This window comes from Bidens hawaiensis, unplaced genomic scaffold (genome assembly GCF_021521415.1).
Source record: "Bidens hawaiensis isolate Kalapana, Puna unplaced genomic scaffold, B.hawaiensis_p1.1 tig00041867_1, whole genome shotgun sequence".
In the NCBI taxonomy this organism is placed as follows: Eukaryota; Viridiplantae; Streptophyta; class Magnoliopsida; order Asterales; family Asteraceae; genus Bidens; species Bidens hawaiensis.
Window position 1 is genome coordinate 84,776 of NW_027497424.1, and position 26,163 is coordinate 110,938.

A 26,163-nucleotide genomic window follows, 5' to 3' on the forward strand; every position below is an offset into this window, starting at 1 on the left:
CACGCAGGCTTCCTTGTAAGGAGTCTGGCGCGTGGAGCTGCGCAGACATCCTTAGGCGGGAAGAACCAAAGGACAAGCAAAGAGTTAAGAGAAAAAGGAGGTTCAAGGCATAAGGGCGGAACGACGACAAGAGAGAGAAAGAGGCGGGACGGCAACAAGAGGGAAAAGAAGGCAGAGAGAAGAAGAGGGACGGGACGGCGGGAAGGAAAAGAGAGGAAGAGGCGGGAAGGAAAATATTATTAGTAATATATATATTTTAAATGTCAAGTTTTAAAAGAAAATAATTAAATTTTAAATCATAAAAAGAATCGGGTCGGAGAAACGGGTACCTGGGTCGGGTCGGATCGGGGCAGATGTCACAGCTCCAACTAAAAAGGTAAGCAAAACCCCATATGAGATATGGCATGGGCGTAAACCCAATTTGTCTTTCCTTAAAGTATGGGGATGTGATGCTTATGTCACTAGTGATTCTGATCATAAGCTCGATCCTCGCGTCGTAAAAGTTGTTTTCGTCGGATACTATAACCAAAGCGGATATTATTTCTTCCATTCTGATAAAAATGTACTTTTTATCAAAAGGAAGGGCCACTTTCTCGAGAAGGAGATTCTCGATCGAGGAACTGGAAATAATATTGTCGATCTTGAAGAAATTCAAGAAACCAAAAACAACCATTGAGGAAGTTGGAACGTCTGATCAACAAGTTGTTGTTGCTGATACATCAGACATAAACACAAATGTTCGCAGAAGTAATAGGACTCGCGTACCGAATTCTAAAAACCTATGGCATCTAGATGGTCCCGAAGTCCTCTTAGTAGCCGAGTCAAGCGACGAACCTACTAATTACAAATCTGCTATCTTAGATCCGGAATATGAGAAATGGCAAGGTGCCAAGAACGCCGAGATGCAATCTATGCGTGACAATCAAGTTTGGAACTTGGTTGAGCTACCCCCCGAATGTCGGGCAGTAGGGAGCAAGTGGATTTTCAAAACGAAAACCAACATGCATGGAAATGTATACTCCTATAAAGCACAGCTAGTAACGAAAAGCTTAAATCAAACTTAAGGTGTTGACTTTGGTAAAACCTTCTCGTCCATTGCTATGATCAAATCGATCAAGGTGTGCAAACTGAATAAGTCCATTTATGGACTCTAACAAGCATCTCGCATATGGAATCTTTGTTTTGATTAGAAAATCAAAGAATTTGGTTTTGTCAGAATGAAGATGGGCCTTGTGTTTATAGAAAGGCTAGTGGGAGCACTATATCATTCCTCATCTTGTATGTGGATGATATACTGATCATTGGAAACAAATTCCTATGCTTAAGGAAATTAAGCACTGGTTGGGATTTTTTTTTTCGCAATGAAAGATCTTGGTGAAGCTGCTTATATTCTTGGAATAAAGATCTACCGAGATAGGTCTAAGCGGCTTCTAGGGCTAAGTCAAAGTACATACATAGACAAGGTAATGACACGCTTCTCAGTGGTAACTCCAAGAAAGGAGCCGTCCCTATGGCTAAAGGAACCGTGTTGAACAAATCGCAAACTCCGGCAACAGACATTGAAACTAAGCACATTCAAGCAATTCCATATGCTTTAGCGATTGGCTCGATCATGTATGCTATGTAATGTACTAGACCTGACGTCTCGTATGCGTTAAGCATGGCTAGTCGTTTTCAGCAAAATCCTGGCATTGCCCATTGGACTGTAGTAAAGAACATTCTTAGGTACCTGAAAAAGACCAAGGATATGTTCTTAGTGTTTGGAGGAGTGGAAGAAGAGCTCACTGTAAGGTGTTACACTGATGCCAACTTCCAGAATGACCGAGATGTTTTTCGCTCACAATCTGCTTGGATGAAGAAATTCATAGCCCACCTTGATCTGGTTTCAAGTTTTCGAATACCGATCGACATAATTTGTAATAACACAGGAGCCATTGCTCAAGCTAAAGAGCTCAGATCTAATGACATGGCCAAGCACATTCTAAGTAAGTTCCACTATATATGGGATATACTGGAACAAGGAGACATCATAATAAGAAAAGTAGACACAGATCAAAACCTAGCTGACCCGTTCACTAAACTGATGACTCAGGACAAGCATGATCATCACAGAGATGCTATCGGTCTTAGACTAGCTAGTAGTTTGTTTTGATTTAGTATTTGGATATGTGAACATTTAAACAGTTATACTTTTAAGTTCTCTTTTGATTTAATGGTTAAATGCAAATGTTGAATAATATAACTGTGTTCGGTTTTAATACGTTTAATCCATGGATATTGTATTCTAAATTATCCGTAGTCGGTCAGACTCGTGGGAACGACTCTGAATTAAGACTATTCTGACTTTGGACTCAAGGAGTTGACTTCCAAACTCACAGACCTCATTATGAATGACGTTGGATGTAACTCACATCAAATCATCTTCATGGATCTTAGTCATAAGATGTTATATTCGTATACTCATTTAGTATCCTTAGACCTGATATACATATTAGAACTTTCGTTTACTAAAGGCTATTCTTTGATCAGTGTCAACCGCTGTCGCATAACTGCCAGCTATAAAGGCATTGGTTGGGAATAATCTGAAGTTCAGTGGGAGTTGTATGTAATCAAGATGGGATTATGTACTCTTACATGATATGTAACAGTTAGACATCTTGGCGCCCTCGTTGATTCAAACTGATGAAGTGTGAGGCCTCACCCAAACTTACTGTGTGTTTGATTGGACCACTTTGATTCTAGATCGAGAATAATAATGATTGAACGCAATATGAGATTGAATATAATTCTTGTCTCATTATTCAATTGATGTCTTATATGGAAAGGATAAATGAGAACGATTACCATATGCTCATTATCTTGCAATAGTGTATTCCAAGATGTTTTGGTTAATGACTTTAAGATGTCATAACTTGTTAGGGGCAGCTATGTGTAGCTAGAGCACCGCTGGCTGTCAGCGTTAAGGAACCTAACCAAAAACCGTCCAAGTGGGAGACTGTTGGATTTATGGACCGGTTCAGTTAAGTCAACGTGGCTGACCGAGTTATGACCCGTAAGAGTTACACCTTGGGCAAGGAACTAAAATCCGCTTGCATCGTTTAACCGGTAAATGACGAATATAACTATGACGGAATTATTATTTATAATAGTTATAAATAGTATAGTTTATTTACTAAGTAAATAAACTTGTTCGGGCTTTAAACGAGTTGGACTTTGGAGGCCCGGTTAGGTTTTAATAGTTATACTTCTATATAATTATAACCTAAAAGGAAAAGGCAGATCTTGAAAAAGAAGCTGAGATAGCCGCCAAAAGCTCCAAAGAAGGTGGAGCTTTAGCTCCATGCATTTGTTGGGTTTTTCACGTAAGAAAACAAGCCAACCGCCACCGTGTTTAAAAGCCGATCATCACCACCGCAACACAGCCACCGCCGCGGTTTCCCGTGCCGCCGTTTGCTGTTCTTGTTGCTCGCTGCTGCTGATCGGAAACCGCCGCTGCTACCGACAAAGGTTGTCACCGCCGCTGTCCGGTTAATTGTTCGTCAACTAGCATCGTTCGTTATCCCTCGGTGTCTCGACCGGTTATTCATTAACCGAGGTATATATATTATCTCATTGGTAGTTTTTAATATATTATTTATTATGTCCGTGCTCGTATGTTTTGTAACCGGATCCTGTCGGGTTTAGTTTCGGTGCTGATTACTCGTTTATATTCCGCTGCGCATCTATTAATTAATTGGATTAATTATTATTTGTCATATTTATTAAACTGGATTTTAATAAATAAATTTTTGACTGATCACCACTGGAACCCAAGATATTATTTCATTTATTTTGGGTGAGATGCTTTGGTGTGTCTCGGCTCCTTAAACAAAACCCTACATGATAATGCATAAGTCGAGTTACTGGTGCACGGGAAATTATTATAGCTTGTATTATTTAAAAACGTAATGCATTATATATTTGTAAGATGTGAAAGTTAATGCAATAAATAATTTGTTATTTCCTACTATGGTCCGTTAATGTGCTACTTATAAAAAGCTTGCGTCTCTAAGAACAAAATAGCTAGCTAGGGTTGTATTATATATGACTTCATGAAATCTAAACACCCCACTAACACATGTCAAGGCCCGACCATTCATATATTAGTAATCGTACTCAAGCATCTCTAATATTAAAAACTTATTATGATCTAAGGGGCTGCTTGTTTACATTTAAATGAAACCATTCAGATGAAAACATCTGATTCATTCAGACTTCAGTCTTTTTGGTTCTATACAGAAAATATCTAAATAATTAAAATTATGTATGAATCAGTCAGACCCATATTGATGCTGAACGAAACAAGGGCTTATTCAAAATTGACTCATTCAGATCTGAATAAACCAAATAGGCCCTGCTCTGCTCTGGCTTCATTAAAAATAGACAACTCTAACACGTTCAAGAACCTATCATTAGTATACCTACACCTGTGTAACAAAAAGAAATGTTAATTATGACCAAATATTCCTTGTGTAACTTAAAATTCTAAAACCAACCCAATAGCACATCTTTTGTATTTCTGCAAGTACTTAACAATATAGGACAATAAACCAAACACCAAAATTTTGGAAAATATACTAAAGTAATGCATGCATGAACTAAGCAGATACATTAATGGACTTCAACTTCATAACTTCCCTATCAACAGCTTTCTTCAAGAAACTTTCTTCATCTAATATCATCTGAACAGGCAAGAAACCAAGATCATTCGCCATAGCAAGCATCATCCTCTTCGTCTCGGCTTTATACTCCTCCAAATCCACCGTTCCATTCGAATCACGGTCAAATTGGATAAACAATGAATCATAGACACGAGAGAGCTCTTCCGGGTCGGGTTTCACATCAATCCCAAAATGGGTTTCAATCATTCTAAGAGACTGTAGTTCTTTCAATAGCTCCGAATATGACAACAGACCATCATGGTTTGTATCCAAGTAAGTGAACCGATCTTGAACCGAACCGTTAAACGCTTCATCGTCTTCGATAAAGCCGAGAATGATGGCACCGTCTAGTAACTCAACACTCATTTTTGTTTAATATGTTTTTAATTTTTGTTAACTTGTTGGTATTGAGTTGTGATTTAGGGTTAAGTAATATATATAGTTGTTAAAAAAGTACATGGTAATTATTGGTAATGGTTTCATGGAGCTGTAACTGATGCGTGCGTTCAAACAACGCGGGTTGAGTCATGTGGTTTTTGATTTAACTTTGATTATTTTAATTCGTTTTATTAGTAAGGCACAATTATGCAATAAATAAAGTATATAAATCATATTCCGTGTGCCCAAGGCAAAGGTTTTACATGTTATATTTGCAACTCTTCTAGTAAGAGTGTTTAACCATAGGGATTTTCTTTTATGTAAAACTAGTTTTTCTTATCCGGTGCGTTGTGCCGGGGCAGTTGGCAAAACCCCAGCACTGAAACCTGGACGTTAGTAAAACCCGAGCATTACGACGATGAGTTGACACGAATTCGGTCAATTTCAACTTAAGGTACCGGAATTAAAACAAAAGGATCGGTAAAACTCGGGTGTTGCGGTGGTGAGTCAGTAAAACCTGAGTGTTGTTGGTCTTGGGATTTGTGGCGGTAAATTGACACAAATTTAATTTGGTTCAATTACGCTCGTTATGATACCGGAACTACGAAACAAAATAAAAAATACAAAAAAAACTGTCTAATGTCGAACCGCCACTTGGACCAATAAAATGCTAACGGTACCAAACTTTCAATTTATATATATTAGATAATAATATTAAACTATCTCCGTAGGTAATTACTGACAGAATGATAGCAAAATGCGATAATCTATATATATATATATATATATATATATATATATATATATATATATATATATATATTGTCTACATAAAAATTATATGTGCCGCGATGTGGTTGTTCTCCACCCCCTCTCGAGCTACCAGATTGCTTCACTCCTAAATGGTGGCTTCTTATGCGTTTGACCCGAATTCGCAGGTATGAGTCTTACAAAATCCAAATAATCCTTAAACGGGTTATAGTATCTCATTTATTTATAAAGCCTTTCATCATCAAACAATAATTTTCGCGGGTCATTGGTCTCACCAAATTCGAATAATCCATAAACGGGTTATAGCATCTCATTTATTTATAAAAGCTTTCATCATCAAACAATATTTTTCGCGGGTCATGGGTCTCACCAAACTCAGATAATTTTTAAACGGGTTATAACATCTCAGTTATTTGTAAAACCCCTTAATCATCAAACAATAAATTTCACGGGTCATGGGTCTCACCAAACCCGGATGATCCCTAAACAGGTTATAAGATTTCATTTATTTGTGAAGCCCTTTTAACATTAAATCTTAATATAATTTCTGTCATCTACATATTCCTTGTCGCTGGTCTATCCTCTCAATCACCGGTTTACTTATGATTACCACCCACCATCGTCAACCCCCCTCTCATGCATCAACTACTATCGTAACCTACATTAACTGCCTCTTTTTCATAAGACAAATATTTGTGTTCATGATTGTTCATTTTAGAAAAAAATCAGCATATTCGTGCTCGTTTATGTTGGTTCGTTAAAAATCTAAGATACACATCTCAATTGAAAGAGCCCTAACGTTAAATAAATATAATTAACGTAACAAACTATCATATATGTATTAAATTCAAACAAAGCTATGCTAAAAAATAAAGCAAATCATTACAAAATATAAAATAGCAAAACGATTAAAAACGAAAACCTAAATAAAACCCCATAACACGGGGGCTAAAACCTAGTTTTTTTATAAACATCTCATAGGATTGCATGCCGGTAATTGAGGATATGATTTATGATGAGATTACTGTTCACGCTTTTTAGTCACTTGTTAGTATCAGGTCCATATGCGACGCACTATCCGCTAGAAGTTAGGTCATTTTTGGAAACAGGGATTCACGAATTCATTTTTTTCGAGGGAGCCAACGCGTCACCGCCCTCAGACCACAGGGATGCAAACAGTATTTTTTACATAACATTATTTTATTTTATTATTATTTTTATTTTATATATGTAACATTATTTAGGTCATTTTTAGAAACATGAACTCAACCAATTCATTTCTTTTATGAGAGTCAATGTGCCTTCACTCTCAAACAACATGGACATAAACAGTAATTTTCTCATAACAATATTGAATCATGTATGTGTGTTGTGAAATGTTAACTTTTCGTCAAATTTAAAATAATAATATTGATAGTGTAGTAATAGTTCAAATGTAATATAGTTGATGCGTGCGTTCAAATAACGCGGTCGAGTCTTGTGATTTGTGACTTGACTTGATTATTTTATTCGAATTATTGTTGATGGGTTTTAAGTAAAAGAAGGAATATTGTTGACTTGTTTCTTCGGTTATAAAATAAAAGATCATATTCCGTGTGTCCAAGGCAATTGTTTTGCCTGCTATATTTATAATCTTCTAGAAGATATCAGAGTGTTTGAAAAATGGATTTTTTGTAAAAGATGATTGATCTTATACGAAACTATAGAATAAATAAGTACTTTGGTTATTGATTACCTTCGGTAATTATTTAGGGTGGTGGGAAATCTTGAACACATAATATGGATGGATCGAATGGATCGAATGATTTTAAACAATAATTTGGATGAGCGGCCAAGACATAAAATTCCTTTTTTATTTTTCAAAAAATTACACTATCCAGCGAAAAAAATGGGTGGGCCGAGGCCTGGCCTGGCCCACACAAAAATCCGCTCATGATTGAGGGAATTATTTTTTTTTTAAATCTCAGTGTAGATTTTTGCAAGTACTGCCTTGCTTTTAAAATGTTTGATAGCTTACCAACTCGATTAAAATGATTTGACGCTAAGTTGCTAACCTTCTCTTTTCTTTAATAGGTATAGATTTACAAATTTCCATTTTGATTTCTTTTAAAATACAAATACAAATTGTTTTCACGTACTAATCTATGTATTTTAAAAAATATGCAATTACCCATTTATTAATATTCATTATGTAATACATTATAATTTATAAAATTATAATGTTCATTATGTAATTCATTTATATATATTTTACATTTTCTATATTTTTCGCTCGTTTGTTACACGGGATAGTAACCTAGTATGCAATTTGACAAGATCATTCATGCTTTACGGTCGCTTGTCAGGGCGAGGTCCATTTGCGACAAACTCCATTTGCAACGAACCATCCATTGGTAATTATGTCAATAAATGACAATTCAATACCTATCAAACTTTAAGCCTTACTATGTGAGTGTATATGTCTATATGCTGTATAATATATACATCACATATATTATGCGTTATATAAACATATGCACAACATATGCTTTAGTGTGTGTATATATATAAAGAATGAAAGCCCATTTGAGTTGTGAAAACCCTATGTAACATCGTTTTTTTTTGTTTTTTCTTTTGCACGTAATATATGTTGTAACATTTAATACAAAACATCGAAACATAAAAAAAAATTGTTTTGCTATTTTTTAACATTTTTTTTACTAATTTTTTTATATGTTTTCAGGAGAGAGAAAATGTTATATTTATGTTTACATTTTTTATTAACTTTAATTGTGGACCATATGATTCAAAATTTAATTAAAAACATGTGGTTGAGAATGAGTTTCTAGAGTTGTCACAACTCAAATGAGTTTTTATTTTAACCTAACCCTATATATATATATATATATATATATATATAGTTTTCTTGTTGGTTGTAATTTTCATTCTGATAAAATAATTTTTTCCTTCCCTGCTTCTCTTCTTTTCTTTTTGTGTTATCGTTTATATGGTATTAGAGTGGAGTTCTTAATCCTGCTATTTGATTTAACCGGTTTCTCTCGATTCGCCATTTCTCTTTTCGTCTACTGTTTGTTCTCGATTTTTTTTATCATTTTGTTTGACCGATCTTTTGTTTGTTCGGGAATTGATTTTTCCGTGATCAATCTCGTTCGTTTCATTCAATATCTTTTTGAAATGATGGATTTTTCGTTGTTTTTCGACGTACTCTGTTTTCGGTCCGTCAAAGATCTGTTCCGACGTCGGTTTTCGTTCACCGGATTTTCGTATTTATCCGTATTTCTTTTTTGGTTTTCTTTGATTTTTTTCTGGATTTTCTGCGTATATCTTACCTGGCGTATATATTATACGGCGCATAAGTTACACCCGCATACGTCACACGGCGCATACCTTATACGCTGCATAAGTTCTCACTTATACGCCACATAAGTTGTTTTCTTCTCGTGCGTTTGTTACGTTTTGCTGTTATTCAATGGGAGAGTCCAACACGTCCATTCTTCTGAATTTGTCCATCAATTCTTTGAACCGTCTTTACCTTCACCCTTCGGATCATCCCGGTATGATCCTTATTTCAAAATTTTTTGTTGTACTGGCTTCGGTTCATGGAAAAGAGCAACGGCGATTGCTTTGTCTGCTAAAACAAACTCGGCTTCATTAACAATACTTTAACTATGGTAGCTAACGAGCTACATCTTGCAATTTGGAAGCATTGAAATGATATGGTGATATCATGGATCCTCAACACCCTCACTCGTGATATCAGTGATAGTGCCTTGTATGCTGAAACTGCTCAAATTCTTTGGAATGAGTTGAACACTTGATATGAGCAGGAAAATGGTGATAAGTTTTATCAGTTACAAAAGAACATTTGCCAAACCATTCAAAGTAGTAGTGATATTGCTAAATACTTTACCAAGATGAAATCAAATTGGGATGAGCTGAATGCTATTAATATTATACCCTCCTGTACATGTGGAGCTGCACAATTCTTTGCCAAGAGAGAAGAAGATCAGAGGCGTAACATTTTGGTCTTAATCTTAGCTATGACAGGTAACATTTTGATGATGCAACCACTTCCTTCTATCAACCGTGCTTATGGTATCCTCATACTAGAAGAGAAACAGAAGGAGATTCACACCACCACTGATTTCATTGCTTCTTCTCCATCTATGAATGCGGGTAGTGAAGGCCCCATCAGTGGGGAACATGAGAGAATAGAAGAACCTTGGTGTGTACTCATTGCAAAAAGAATGTGCATTCGGTCAACAAGTGTTATAAGATGATTGGTTTTCCCAAGGATTCAATTATACCAAAGGCAAGAAGTTTGCTAATCTTGCTAAAGATCACGGGCAAAGTGGTCATAAGAATCAATCTGAACAACAACAAGCCATAACTCAGCAACAATACAATGATCTCATGATTCTATTACATCAGGCTAAAGTTCAAGCTGGTGCTTTGATGTGCGAAAATATATATAAATAATAAAGACGATTCGCAACTAAACTTTAAAAACCAAACAACCTAACCTAGTTCACACAATCGGCAAGTGTACCGGTCGCGTAGAGAAAGGAGAAAGGAAGTCCGGGTATCGAACTCAAGGACACTAGGGATGGCTCGGATACTAAACCCTAACTAAGTCCTTCTCTAACGACAGTAGGGTTCTTCAGAGGTATAATGTCTTGCAATTCTTCAGAACATTATTCTAAATGGATCATTGACACTGGTGCCAATGATTATATGTGCCATGATCAAAGTCTGTTTTCAAACGTTTCTTTTCTTAAAAATCCTATTTTAATCACTCTTCCTAATGACACATCTATCACAGTCCATCAATATGGGACAGTTCCTTTGAACAATGACATTTCTTTGTCGAATGTTCTTTTCATGCCACATTTTACACATAATCTTCTCTCTATCTCAAGACTATGTATTGATATTAAAGGAATTGTCTTTTTCTATAAAAATGCATGTGTTTTGCAGGCCCATTCTCTGAAGAGGCCACAGGCTCTTGGTGATATGCTTAATGGTCTTTACCTTCTCGAGGCCACTAAACATTTTCCTATTAAGTCTTTTGTTTCCAATAATGTGTGTAATTCTCTTGTAAGTTGTGAAACTTGGCACAACAGACTTGGTCATTTACCAAGTTATAGACTGAAACAATTACCTTTCATTTCTAATGATTCTTTAAAATCTATCGAGCATTGTGATATTTGTCCTAAGGCACAACAACATAAATTGCCATTTCCTACTAGTACCACATCAACTAGTAAAATTTTTGAGCTAATTCATATAGATGTTTGGGGGCGTATCATACACCTACATATGATGTTTTTAGATATTTTCTAACTAAAATGAATGATTTCAGTAGGACCACATAGACACACTAACTTAAATGGATGATTTCAGTAGGACCACATAGACACACTTGCTTTTAACAAAAAGCAATGTTTTCCTATACTTCAATATTTTATTGAAATGGTTAGCAACAAGTTTGGCATCACTGTGAAATGCATCAGATCCGATAATGCTTTTGAATTAGGGTCTACTTGTTGAGTAAAGGAATGGTTCATTAGACCACTTGCGTAGCTGTCCCTCAACTAAACGACATTGTTGAAAGAAAGCATAACATTTGCTTGAAATCTTAAGAGCTCTTATATTTCAATCTAAACTGCTAGTTCAGTTTTGGGGTGATTGTGTGTTAACTGTAACACATTTAATCAAACGGTTTCCTACTGGAATGTTTAACAATAAAATCCCTTATGAGGTTTTAATAGGTAAAGCTCCTTTATATGATCATCTAAAGTCTTTTGGTTGTCTTGCTTATGCTTCCACCTTAACTTATGGAAGAGATAAATTTAAACCAAGGGCTATGCCTTGTGTTTTTCTGGATATCCTCTTAGTAAAAAGACATACAAATCATATGACCTTGACACAAACAAAGTTGTCATATCACGAGATGTTTTCTTTGAAGTTTTATTTCCCTCTATAACTAAGTCCAAATATAGTTTCATTATGCCATCTATTGATATTATCAATCGATTTTTTGATGATCCTTTGTCTACCCCTCTTTCTACTCATACTGGTTCTGCTCCTAATCCTTCATCTTCCATTCTTATCCCTGTTCCTTTTCCTAATTCTCACCATGATCTTGTTCGAAGATCTTTGAGAAAATCTGTTTTGCCCTCATACTTAAATGACTATGTTTGCAACAACTCTGAATCTTCTCATTGTTGTTTCCACACTGTCACTAATTCTTCTCTTCTCCTATCTCTTGTTTCTTCTCATCTTCTTCCTTCCAGCCAGTCTCTCACCCGACCAATCTCTAATTTACATGAGCCTACTTCGTATAAGGAAGCTGCTGGTATTCCTGAATGGCAAGATGCCATGCATGCTGAGTTTAAGGCTCTTGAAACCAATCAAACTTGGGTTGTTACTGATCTCCCCGGGAAATAAAGCCATTAAGTGCAAATGGGTGTTTAAAGTTAAACACAGTGCGGATGGGACTGTTGAACACTGTAAGGTTAGATTGGTGGTGAGAGAAGATATTAAAAAAGAAGGGATTGATTACACTGAAATCTTTTCTCCTGTTATCAAGATGACCATTATTAGAAGCCTTGTAACTGTTGCTACAAAGAGAAGTTGGCCTCTATTTCAGCTAGATGTTATAACCCTTTTCTTCATGGGTATTTAGATGAATATATATATATATATCTTGGTATGCAACTTTCTGGTGATCAAGTGTTGAAACTTTAGAAATCCTTATATGGTTTGATACAGGCTTCTAGACAATGGTTTGGTAAATTGTCATCTACTTTAACGTCAAGAGGGTATTCCCAGTAGTTTATGTCGTTGTATATGCCGATGGCATATTACTTACTGGGAACAATTTAGAAGACATCAATAATCTCAAAACTTTCCTGGATTCGACCTTCAAAATCAAGGATCTTGGAAGCCTCAATTATTTTTTGGGTATGTAAGTTTTTAACATTACTAAAGGTGTTATCATGTGTCAAAGGAAGTTCGCTAAAGATATGCTTTCTGAATTTGATACTTCTAATCTTTCTATCTCAAATTATCCATTGCCTCATCATTTGCAACTTCGAGCTCATGAGGGAGTTACTCTTGATAACCCTTTACAATACAAGAAGCTTGTTAGCAAACTTAATTATGTTACTCATACTCGACCTGATCTTGCTTTTACTGTTAACTTTCTAAGGAAATTCATGCAAGATCCGAGGATTTCTCATCGGAATGCACCGCTTCATACCCTATCATGTGTCAAAGGAACTTTATCTCAAGGTTAATTTTTTAATAATAATCATTCTTTTGATCTGCAGTCCTTTTGTGACTCCGACTGGTTTGAGTGTCCTAGTACTCGTCGATCGGTCAGTGGCTTTTATGTTTCTCCTGGCGGCTCTCCGATTTCTTGTAAATCTAAGAAGCAACCTACTGCTTCTTTGAGCTTGGCTGAAGCCGAGTACCGTTCTCTTCGACGAGTGAATGCTGAACTTGCTTGCGTGACAAGACTACTCTCGGAGTTCAAAGTTCCCAACATTAATCCTGTCTTGCTTAAATGTGATAGTCAAGCTGCAATTTATATTGTCAAGAATCATGTTTTTCTTGAGCGAACTAAACACATTGAAATTGCCTGTCATTTTGTTCGTGAAAAGTTGCAAGAGAGACTGATCACTTTGGAGATACCAAAACGAATGATCAAGTTGCAGGCATTTTTACTTAGAGCTTACCAAAGTCTCCTTTTCACTTGTTATGCAAGTTGAGGTTTTCTCAATCTCCAACTTGAGGGGGGATGTGAGCGTATATGTTTATACGCTGTTTAACATATGCGCTGCATATGTTTTAGTATACATATAGTTTTCTTGTTTCTTTTGGTTGTAATTTTCATTCTGATGAAACAAATTTTTCCTTCTCTGCTTCTCTTCTTTTCTTTTCTTTCTGTGTCATTGTTCTTCAATGATTACATACTATACGTTCTTTTTTGTTTTCTTCTCTTGACTAAACCTCCTTATTTTATTCCTTCAGTGTTTATTTGACGGTGACTAAAATATTGTAATTGGTAGGTATTATAATAAGACAAGTCTTAGAATTCTCATCTTTGTATGTGGTATCCCTATTGATTTGACATTTTCTTAAACAAGCCATGCAACGGTAATCTTAGAACCCTCGTCATTTATGTGGTCTGTTGTTAATGCATGGTAGATTACCTATGTTAAATATTTGTGGCGGTCCAGAAATTAAAACCGCCCAAAATTGGTGTGGGTGGGATGGGGCTTCTAATTATGTAGTGTTTCATTTATTTAGGGTTTCTTAAACAAAACCCTACGGTAGGTCGGGTTACAGGTGCACGAACAATTATTATAATTTGTATTTGTTTAATAATGTAATACCTTTATTTGTAAGATGTAAATTTAATGTAGTTAGTGACTTGTTATGATCGGTTATGACGCATTAGTGTACTAGTTATAACAAGCATGTGCCACTAACACCAAAATAACTTGCCACGGCTATAATATGGCTTCATGAAAAGTAAACAAGTCACTAACATTTTTCAATGCCCATTCATATATTAGTTATAGTAAGCCTGTGTCCCTAACATCAAAACAACTTATTTTGACCTATTGTGGTTTCATGCAAACTAGACAACTCAGCAACACATTACAAGAACCGGCCATTAGTATACCAACACGTGATTAACATAAAGACAATTTATGACCCAATATTACTCTATGTAACAAAAACAACCCAATATATAGAACATCTTTTATATTTCTTGTTAGCTAGTACTTGACAATAAACCAAAAATTATGGAAAAGATACTCAAGTAATGCATGCATGAACTAAGCGGATACATTGGACTTCAACTTCATAACCTCCCTATCAACAGCTTTCTTCAAGAAACTTTCTTCATCTAGTATCATCTGAACAGGCAAGAACCCAAGATCATTCGCCATTGCAAGCATCATCCTCTTCGTCTCGGCTTTAAACTCCTCCAAATCCACCGTCCCATTCGAATCGCGGTCAAACAACAAAAACAAGGAATCATAAATATGAGAGAGCTCTTCAGGGTCGGGTTTCACATCAATACCAAAATGGGTTTCAATCATTCTTAAAGACTGTAGTTCTTTCAACATCTCCGAATATGATAAGAGACCATCATGGTTTGTATCTAAGTAAGTGAAACGATCTTGAACCGAATCGTTGAATGCTTGATCGTCTTCAATAAAGCCGAGAATGATGGTACCGTCTAGTAACTCAACACTCATTTTTTCTCTGTTTTCTTTGTTGTAAATTTGTTGGTATGGAGTTGATTATGGGTTAATTAGTAATATATATAGATGTTAAATATATATGTTTATGCTCAATGGTTTCATGGTGTTTGAACTTCAAACAACGCGGGTGTCTTGTGGTTTTTGACTTGATTATTTTATTCTATCTTTTATTCTTTTGAGACATTATTCTTTTATTCTATCATAATCCGTGTAGCAAAGGCAATTGTTTTACTGTGACAATTGTAGTTCTTCTAGAAAAGATAAAATTAACTTTCTAGATAAAATTCTAAATCATCAAATCAAATATTCTCGCGTTTTTATATTAAGAAGAAAATAAATAAAAATTGATATAGGATTAAAACCGTTAAAAGTTGAAAATCAAAGCTATAAATGATGGAATCCGGGTTTGATAGTTAGAGAAAGTAACATATAGGTAGCTGTGATATAATATAATCGGCTCGTTAAGAGGTTTACACCGTTACTTGTGGGCCTAGTAGTTTTAGTCTTTTAGAGTAGCACATGTAAGAGCATTCTCATCTAACCTTCTATCATTAAAACAAAAATTACACTAAAACTCATTATATTTTCTCTCTTAATTTCAATTAAATAATACTTTTGATACATTTATCATTAACTTTTCTCTTTCTCTCACTCACAACCACTTTCAAAAAATATTAAAAAAAATTATAGGGGGTGAACAGTAACTTTTCAAATATACAGAAAAATCACTGATTTTTCTAAAATATAAAAATATTCAATCATAACACCCAAAATCACTCTTTAAATTATAAAAACACACATCATATAAGATGAGAGGTTGGATGAGAATGCTCTATATTAGTTATTTTCTAACTTCTTTTGAGTATTTCCAATTAGTCCACTAGGATAAACTCTGTATTGGCCCCATAGAAAAGGCTTATTAGACCTTCCACAATGCATTGCATTTATGGTGCATTTGGAGAGGTGGAGGTGATGTGGAGTGTGACATGAAAGAGAGAGAGAAAAGAGAGAATGTGTAAAATCATTGGCCACGTACACATATTTAAAGAGAGAGAAAGAAATTGTGAGTAGTGGGTATTATATGTAGAAAGAGAAAGATGGAAGAGATTGAGTAGTGGAGTGATGTGGCAAAGATTTTTGCTAAGTATTTTAGTTTGCATTGGATATAATCTTATATCTTTACGTATATATTTGAGTTTTTCACTTTATCCAAAGAAACATGGGATTTTGAAACAATACATTGGGTCACATGTTGGTGGTCTAGTATGAATGTATTTATAAGTTGTAGTGTAGTAGTATGAGTCAATTGTTAAAAAAAGTTACGTAAATAATATCAGTGTAGATTTTAGAACTCATTGCATATGGAATACATGCCGGTAAATGAGAATATGCATTTTGACAAGATTTTTACTCATGCTTTACGGTTGCCTGTTAGTGTGAGGTCTATTTGCCACGGACCATCCCTTGGTAATTATGTCAATAAATGACAATCCAATACCTATTAAACAATTAGTGACATTGTACCTTCGTTTTTGTTTTCCTCCCTTGAGTAAACCTCCTTATTTTATACGTACCGTCAATGTTTATTTGGTGGTGACTAATTAAAATACGATAGGTCTTAGCATCCTCATTTTTGTATGTGGTATCCTCATTGACGCATGATAAGTCACATATGTTATCGTGGTGCCAATTTAGTTTGTTAAAAATGGGGGCGTTGATTTGATGTTGGTAAAAACAAAACCTTACAATGATATTCTTAGAAGCCTCGTTTTTATGTGGTGTGTTGTTATAAATGACCCGTGCTAAATATTTGCGGTGGTCTAGAAATTAAGCCCGTCTAAAATTGGTGTGGATGGGATGGGGTTCTAATTATACAGTGTTACATTTATTTAGGGTTGGGTATATGGAGTCTCGGTACCTTAAACAAAATTTATGGTAGGTAGGGTTACAAGTGCACGAACAATTATTATAATTTCTATTTGTTTGAAAATGTAATATATTTATTTGTAAGATGTAGAAATTTATTGTAGTTAGTGATTTGTGAGCTCAAAAGGCACAAACGTAGTTTAAAAGGGAGCCAAAATGCATAAACAGAGCCCGGAAGGCACTAACGGTGCCCAAAAGGTACAAAGAAATTTAAAAGACACAAACAGAGTCTAAAAGGCAGTAACGGAGCTTAAAAAGACACAAAGGGGCTTAAAGGGCATAAATGTAGCATTCTCAAAATTTTGATCCAAATTTGACAACAAAGTAAAAATAAGGGATCAAAAATATTCTCAAAATAAATAATAGGAAAATGAGATAAGGAAATAAAAACATCCCATGTTAAGAAAATAAGAGAGTTCATCCCACATGAAAAAAAAGACCAAGACGTGACAAGTTACCAAAGACAAGGGATCAAAACTGAAAATTCGAATCTAGGAACCCATCGCACTACGGGACGGGCAAGAAACAAGCCCATCGTGGGGCCTGATTCACACCAATCAAGAAAGGGGCGGTGTCGCGCTACGCAATGGATCAGCCCAGAAGTCCGCCGCGATACGCGACTTAACCTTCACGGTGAAGTGACACGTGTGACCACGTGACACAACCTGAAAGACCACGTGTCACCACGTGGCAGTCTCTCATTATGACGAGTCATCGCAATACGCGATGGGCTGAGTAATCAGCCTATAAAAGGGGGTGTCACGGCATAACCCTCTCCTCAAACCAAAACACCTTCATTTTCACATAGTTAGCCTCGGGAAGTGTGTCGGTTCTCATAGCGCATGCCAAGCTTCGAAGTTCCGACGGTTTAAGCCCTAGAACGCGATATAGAGGAGAAGTGCTGCTCGATCAGTCTTAGGCGTCTAACTCCGAATATCGAATATAGGTAGGGGTTCCGCTTAAGTATTATTTTATTACAATGGCTTAGACCATAGTCGATTCGGGGTATAGCCAAACCTTGATTACAATTAAGCAAAATATGATTTTTATAAGTAGAGGTTTTATTAAAAATATTGTTTCTTCTTGATTAAGAAACATAAGCATTTACATACAAAGGGTATAGTCAAAATGATATTTCTTTACGATTAAGAAATATATAATATTATAAAACAAAGGTTATAATTAATATCTATTTTTGAAGAAGAAACTTGGTATGGATGTTTATTCATGAAGAATAAACGTAGCATATAATAGATAAATAAACAAATGGACTAAAGGTACAAATGTTTTATATAAACAAATGATTTTGTCAAGGTTAAAGCTATACAGAATAGACTAAAGGTCTGAAGCTAGATCGTTGATCTAAATATTTATACAAAGGTAATTCTCGTACTATAGGTCCGAGGTAACAATCAAAAGCATAACTCAACTATCAGAAACTGATATTAAACAGAATGGTGAATACGTCCTAAACTTTTACAAACTTTTTAAGAGTCAGAATGTTTGCATATGATATATTAATATAACAAACCATAATATAAGCAAAAATGAAGAATGGAGAAAATAAAATAAATGAATTCCATCCCACCTTGGTATAAATAAGAAACTGAGTTCTTGTTCCACATCAATAGGTTACAAAACTTGTAAGCTCTTTATATATAAGAAAGAGAGCTCATATGGTAATATTATTATATCACAAGACACACCTTGTGGTCCTAACGGAGGGTGTGAAGCACCCGATGCACATGGGTACGGGCACGGGCAAAGTGCGATGGGCGTAATGTGGCGCTTTGATGGCATACTTTAAGTTCCTTCGCGTTACCGCGAAGGTGTGAAGTCATGTCTCTTCACGCTACGCGAAGCCTTATGAGTTATCTGGAAAATCTTTTGTCCTTCGCGCTACGCGACGTGATAGTCATGCAAAAGTGACATGTTGCCTGCCATGTGGCACACGTGGCCTGGCTAGGGCTGACTTGACAACCCTACTATTACTTCGCACTACGCGAAGTGTTTGTTTGTGTTGGTTCCTCGTCCCACACTCAACTATAAACTTCTTACATAAGGTGTTAGTACAATACCCTCGAGTAGCCATAATGATACCCTTTCCGATTGAAAGAAACTTTAATATACGAATCCAAAGACTCTGCCTGAACAAGGTAAGACATTGTGCCATCGTGTAAAGTTTCTAGTCTCGTGATAAAATATTCCACTGCAAATTATTTTAATAAACACTGATACCACCACTCGATGTTCATGACTCCCCTCATTTGGTATAAGGTTTGGGGCTGTGACAATGACTCCTTAAAACCTTGTGTTATAATAATAAGAAGCGGACACTCTTATTAAAAGTATAAAGTGTTTGGATTCATTCATACATGGCGACTCAGTATTTTCTTGAGGCCATGCAAATCATCATATATGTCTCCAGAAGCTTTGTGAGAAATGATTTGTATATATGTTTAATTGTGCGTGTACTTAGGGTAATGTTATCCCAATTAAGTTGGGTGCCTAATGAATTGTCACAAAGGTATTATTGTTGATTTTACAATGATATTTACAACAGAGTCAGCGTCATTCACCAGCTATGTGCTAACGTATTTTCCAACCCATTGATATAAGGCCAAATATATATAAATCCCTTGTATATTTTAATTAATATTTTATTAGTTTTTGTTTGGCTTTTATTAGAATTTGTATACTACTAATATATTTGAATAATGTAGGTTCCGGGATTTGTTCATGGTTAAAAAGGGCGAAAAAAGAGCTAAAACAAGCCAAACCGGTGAACTGGAGCATCAGAATTGAACCGGACCGCATCAGAATTGAACCGGACCGCATCAGGAAACGAACCGGACCGGTCAGCAACCCTAGCCCGCGGCGCCGCGCAACCGGGAGTCAAAACGCCGCCGCGTGGCGCTCCGGTGACTCTGTTTCTCGAATTTTCTTCTGTATTTATTAGTTTTGGGCCTAGGAAACTTATATAAACACCCCTAAACTTAATCCTGAGCATACCCTGTGAACCAGAGCCGAATTTGAAGTTTCTTGGAGCTTAGGATTGTAATATTTGGCGGGTTTGAAGGCAAGGAATCAAACGGTGAAGTGCCAATCGATCAAGAACGAAAACTACGGGTTTTATCACCTATTTTCTTCCGTTTACATTATTTTTCACCATGATTTCCTTTAAGTTTGTTTTGTTTGATTTTATAATGATAGGCTAAACATTATAGACTACCTAGGCTTATGATGAACCTACTTTGACGTTGTGTTTTGATTTGGGATTTATTTATCGTTAGGTTTTATGATTTAGTAAAAGGTTTAATCATAATAAATTGATGTATATGGATATTTAGGATTGTTTGATTAATTGTTATTATTCCATAGTTGCCTAGATTATTGTTTGTCATTATGATAGGTTGCTATTAGGACATCTACTTTGTGTTTTTGACTATTTTATGATTGATATGCATTAAGATCATAGGAATAATAATTATTAATTAAATAAACCTAAGTGTGCTGCTAACCTAAATCTGTAAAGTGCTAGGTTATTGATAGATCTTTATTATTTAATCTTACTAGATTTAGTTCTTCGTAAGGAGTCTGTCTAGGTTTGATTATTTAATTATTGTCTATTAAATCAATTAAATATATTAAGCTGCCTTTGATTTCCGCGCTGTAAGGTACGATTTCGTATAAAGGAACTAAGTCATAAATAATTAGGTGACCGTAAGGAAACTTGATTTTTAATGCTGGTGTGCGTTAAAACTTATTAGAAACCCATAGGTGTCTCTTGAGAAGGATCAGGGGCCCTGTTCGGGTTTTCTCTTAGGTGTCTATTTTACGATCTCAGTCCATAACTAAATATTTTCCCGATTAATTAAACAACTGAAATTTAGGGGATTCTAGCCTAGGTAGTTATCTCATCATCATCTAAATTAAGTCCAAGTTCTAAGTTTAGTCATTTTTAGTTTTCTTAATTAGTTTAAAATTAGTTTATTAGTAACATCCCCCATTAAACAAATAATAAATAAATAGTCGTGTCAGTATTAGTTGAGTCTCATTAGCTAGTTGAAGTAATTTAAAGAGTCCCATGGGTTCGATATCCGGACTTACTTAGCTGTACTAGAGTCGATCGGTTCACTTGCCGGTTAGTAGTTTAGTTAAGTTTAAGAGTCTATAATTTATTACTTAGTGTCTAGATTAGCGTAATTTTAGTTAATAATTTTATAACTACTTCAAGCACATCACCCATTTTACAAGAAATCAGAAAAGTTAGATCAGACAAGCAAGGCAAGACAAAATATTGGAGACATAGTCATTAAATGCTATCTGGTGGCTCAGATATTTTATTTCAAAATGGTATAAAGAATTCAAAAGACATGTATCTGAATTATCAAACGGGTATTTAATCCTAAGTTTTCAATATAATAATATTTTATTCAAATACTTCCGCTAAAAAAACATAACTCTGATATATTTACAAAACATGTACCAACTAAAGATAAGGCTAGGCGTGTGACCATAGAGGGAGCTTAAAAGGCGCAAACGGAGCCCGAAAGACACAAAGAAGCAAAAAAGACACAAACGAAGCCCAAAAGACACAAATGAAGCCAAAAGGCACAAATAAGCACAAAAGGCATCACGGAACAATTATGGTCCATTAGTATATTAGCTATAACAAGGATGCGTCTCTAGCACCAGAATAACTTGCTTTGGCTATATTATGGCTTCATGAAACCTAAATAAGTCAATAACATTCTTTAAGGCCACTAGTTATCATAAGCATATGTCCCTAACATCAAAACAACTTATTATAATCTATTATGGTTTCATGTAAATTAAACAACTCAGTCACATTACAAGAACTGATCATTAGTATACCAGCACGTGTTTAACATAACGACATAGTATGACCCAATATTACTTGATCTATGTAACAAAAACAACCCAATATATTAAACATCTTTTATATTTCTTGATAGCTAGTACTCAACTATATAAGACAATAAACCATAAACCAAACACCAAAATTATGGAAAAGATACCTAAGTAATGCATGAATGAACTAAGCAGATGCAGCCCGTGGATGTAGGTCCCCTCGCGGGGATCAAACCACGTTAAATTCTTGTGTCGTTATTTTCGTTTATGCGTGTTTATCGTTGTGTATATGTGTGTTGTTTCGCTTCTGCGCGCCGCTTTGTTCCTAACAAGTGGTATCAGAGCTTAGGCTCGTTGAACACACGGTTCGAGTTGCACGGAGACGATTCGCAGATTAGATTATTCTGGTTAGAAGATTAAAAATAGAGTTGGCGATGGTTTTAGGGTTTTGGCTTTTCTATCGGGTTGCTTCTTACTCGATTTTTGGTAGAAGCCGAGGTCAATCCTTGGTTTGTAGCTAGCGTCTGGATCATGCATGAACGTCAGTAGGTTCAAAGGTTGAAGATTCATATGGTTGGGGTTTCTTGGGGAGTGGCTTGATAAGAAATCTTTGACATGGAATCTGGCTCCAGTGGCCAACGAAGCTTGGTTTCGCTGGATTGCAAATCATGATTAGGGTTCGCCATGTGGCTTTTGTTTGTCAGATTTGTTGTGTGACTAGGAAGTTTGGTTTGTTTGAGGCCATAAATGGTTCTTTGGATATGAGATCTGAGGTGACTTTTTCTTTTTTCCTTTAACCAGATAAGAGAAGAAAAGGGGGCTAAAGGTTGACCAAATTAAAAGAAAATGAGATCATATTCTTTCTTGGGGTGCGTGAAGGAAAACCAATAATGTGGATGGTGTTTCACGAGAGGAAAATTAAAAGGGAGCTCTTTCCTTTTATTTTGTCCTTTTCTAGAATAGTTTATTTTATTATTTGGTTTGGTCAAGATAGTATCGGGTTAAACTCTATGAAGCTGTCGATTAGGGTCTGGTTTTTAAAACTCTTGAATTCGTCAGGTAAAGGTTAGAGTTTCATGTTTTTAAGTTCGGGTTTGACTGCTTATTATCAACCGTAATTTGGGGAACCGGTTTATGTGAAAATTCAGCGTTCGAGTTCAGATTTGTCTGCATGAGATCAGTCTGAGGTAACTATTTACAGTTTATTTATAGTTACTTGATTTATCGGTTGTTGCAGGAGCAAATCGGTTTGTTTGACAGCGTTCAGTAGAACAATCGTCATGTTCAGGCCCATGCTATTGTTGTGTCTGTTCACTGTTTCCGATTTTGTTCTTGTCTGTTATTGTTATAAATGAAGGCGAGACGGTTATGATCGGAATGTTCAACGGTTAAAGATTTGGGTTGATTGGTTTGTCAAAGGGAACTTGGATATGATACTGATATAGAATAAAATTGGAGAAAATAGAGCCGGTGGGTGTGCTGGTGATGACATAAGTGAAAAAAGAGGTCAGTGGCAAGTCGTGTGACTATTTCTTGTTTGGATGATCTTTTGGTTAGGGTTTGCATTAACTGGTCGTGTGTACGGTCATAGAACCTTTGGTACAGCTTGCTTTCCATGAAATTTCTACTACACAACTGTTTGCCTATTAGCTGGTCTAGAACTGTGATTGTTACTTCTTGTTTGTTTGGAACCGTGAAGTTATTTTATGTTCGGTGGTGATTAGTGGTACAACATTTGAGAGAATCGGGATCTTGTGTTGGGTAAAGTTATTTGCCAGGGGAATACGATTGGGGTTCATCTCATGGAGTGTTGGTTTGGCATGGATTGGGATAACAGAGACAGTGGGAGCTGGGCATAGTCGGCTTGGTAGGCTGTATGTAGGTGGGACATTTGAAGAGTCGATGTCAAAAGGTTTGGAATTCTGCTTCTGAGAATGTATCTGGGGTTGATGCATTGGGACTCAGTGAAGGCAGTGAAGACTTTTGGGTTCAAAATTCTAGTATGCTTTGTTTCTTGTTACTCACTTCAATAAAGCATTGGTGAATCTTTTAATTATAGACTTTTGGAATATACGAGTTTTTTTTGTTGTATCGTCGGAAGAAGTGAACCAACTTTCGAGTTATAAGGTCTTGGCTCGCTGAATCGGGTAAAGCTAGGGGGTTTCAGTTTGCAGACATGAAGCCTGTAGTCACGGGGATGTCAGCTTAAGCGTATTCGGAGGTCTGAACATTTTCGGGGTTTTGGTAACAGTGGGAGCATGCGGTGTGTTCTAGGTTTGTTTCAAAGGGACGTTGGGTTCAGAAGACCGGAAATCCGAATGTGAAAATCTCTCCTTGTATAGTCTGCTGATTTGGAGAGTGTTTATCCTCTGTAAGTCTTTGGAATTGGTAGTGTGAGTAAGTGAGGGCCGGTTAAGATTGAGGATGAGTCATTGGCGGATTTTGTCATGACTGGGTCGTGATGACCGGATTGGAGCTCTCGGGAGATTCAATGAGCCTTTTAGGTAACTGATGAGAAGGGCCACTACAACTAGGGTGGATTGGTGGGAATCTTAGCTTGTTCCTAGGGAACCGGAGGCTTGAAGAACTTCTGTTGTTGAAGTTTTAGCTTGTTCTTGGAATTGGAGGCTTGGTAGATTTCTGTTACTGAAGATTACTGACGTTACTGGATGATTGGGATTGTTATATGCTTGGACGGCGAGTTGGAGTTTATCGCAAGGCCTTCAAGTGGAAGATTGTTGGGTTATGAAGGCCTTTGGGCCGGTTTTATTAGGGCCCGGTTTGGTTCCTAATTGTGTTTAACCATAATCTTATGATTATATATATACCCATCATGTAATTGTAATAGTTGTTCTGAACTAATAAGAAAACCTAGTTGCAGCCCGTGGATGTAGGTCCCCTCGCGGGGACCGAACCACGTTAAATTCTTGTGTCGTTATTTTCGTTTATGCGTGTTTATCGTTGTGCATATGTGTGTTGTTTCGCTTCCGCGCACCGCTTTGTTCCTAACAAATCATTCTTAAAGATTGTAGTTCTTTCAACATCTCCGAACATCATGGTTTGTATCTAAGTAAGTGAAACGATCTTGAACTGAACCATTAAATGCTTCATCGTCTTCGATAAAGCCGAGAATTATGGCACCGTCTAGTAACTCAACACTCATTCTTGTATCTATGTATGTATCTTTTTTGTTAATTTGTTGGTATTAATTTGTGACTTAAGGTGAGTAATATATATAGATGTTAAAAAGTATATGTTCATTGGTATTGGTTTCATGGTACAATAATTGTTGTGTGCGTTCAAACAACGCGGGTCGACTCTTTTAGTTTTTGACATATTATTTTATTTGTATTATTGTTGATGGGTTCTTAATCACTCCTCGTGTCATACCTTCCTCTCCGAGTACGGTTGACTGCAATAAAATAGTTATAAATAGAAAAGAACGAATATGCTTTTGGTTATTAAATTAAGAAATCATATTCCGACCATCCTAAGCAATTGTTTTGCATGTTACATTTGCAACTCTTCTAGAAATAGTATTATAGTCTTATGTAAACATATACTAAACTACGAAACTGTATAACAAATAGGTATTTACAAAAACTAGTTTTAGGCGCGGTTGGCTTTTATTTTTTGATACGGTCCATACAAAAAACTGCATCTAAAAAGGTTTCCTAGCACCTTTACAAATCTGTTGCATAAAAAAACCGCATCTAAAGATTAGAAACCGTGTCAAATAATATGGGACACATTTTTAGCAGCTGTTATGGTATAAACCGTCTAAAGTGACATCTTGATTAACCATAAATACACTAAAACCCTAAAATTATCCAATCATTCACACGACCATCGTCTTCCTCTTCCAATAACTGCATGTTTTAGGATGTGGTGCAGTTTATAAATTCAAAAACTTCTACCTCTGCAAGGGATATGCCCAAACTGCATATTTAGGAGATCAATTGTTCTTGTCCGTTCTTACTAAGCTTTTAATTTAGGGACTATAACCATATGCTTCTAGTTGCTCCTCAGCAATATATGCTACTGGGCAGGTGAGTTTTTATTTAATTAGTTGATTTTTTAATATTAAGTATGCTAGTTAATCTGAGAAGAAGATTCAATCTGAGAGATTGCTTCTATTGGAAACATGCAGTATGCAGTCACTTTGGAAGTTTTACAGACTGTAGGTATATATCTAGAGTACAATGAATGGCTGTTACATATAGTCATAT

General features: G+C 35.9%; 2 protein-coding genes across 2 annotated transcripts; both read right to left on the minus strand.

The window, feature by feature from the left end:
* Positions 1 to 4,566: 4,566 nt before the first annotated feature.
* On the minus strand, positions 4,567 to 5,090 carry LOC143593272 (uncharacterized). The gene has a single exon (XM_077072957.1). The coding sequence runs from the start codon at positions 5,064 to 5,066 to the stop codon at positions 4,638 to 4,640; it is 429 nt and encodes a 142-aa protein (XP_076929072.1). The 5' UTR covers positions 5,067 to 5,090; the 3' UTR covers positions 4,567 to 4,637.
* Positions 5,091 to 14,701: 9,611 nt separating this feature from the next.
* Positions 14,702 to 15,127, minus strand: LOC143593267 (uncharacterized). Its single transcript, XM_077072951.1, has one exon. The coding sequence runs from the start codon at positions 15,125 to 15,127 to the stop codon at positions 14,702 to 14,704; it is 426 nt and encodes a 141-aa protein (XP_076929066.1).
* Between the last annotated feature and the right edge of the window lie 11,036 nt (positions 15,128 to 26,163).

Excerpts from the sequence above, each read along its gene's own strand:
- LOC143593272 (XM_077072957.1), bottom strand. The coding sequence starts at position 5,066 with ATGAGTGTTGAGTTACTAGACGGTGCCATCATTCTCGGCTTTATCGAA.
- LOC143593267 (XM_077072951.1), bottom strand. The coding sequence starts at position 15,127 with ATGAGTGTTGAGTTACTAGACGGTACCATCATTCTCGGCTTTATTGAA.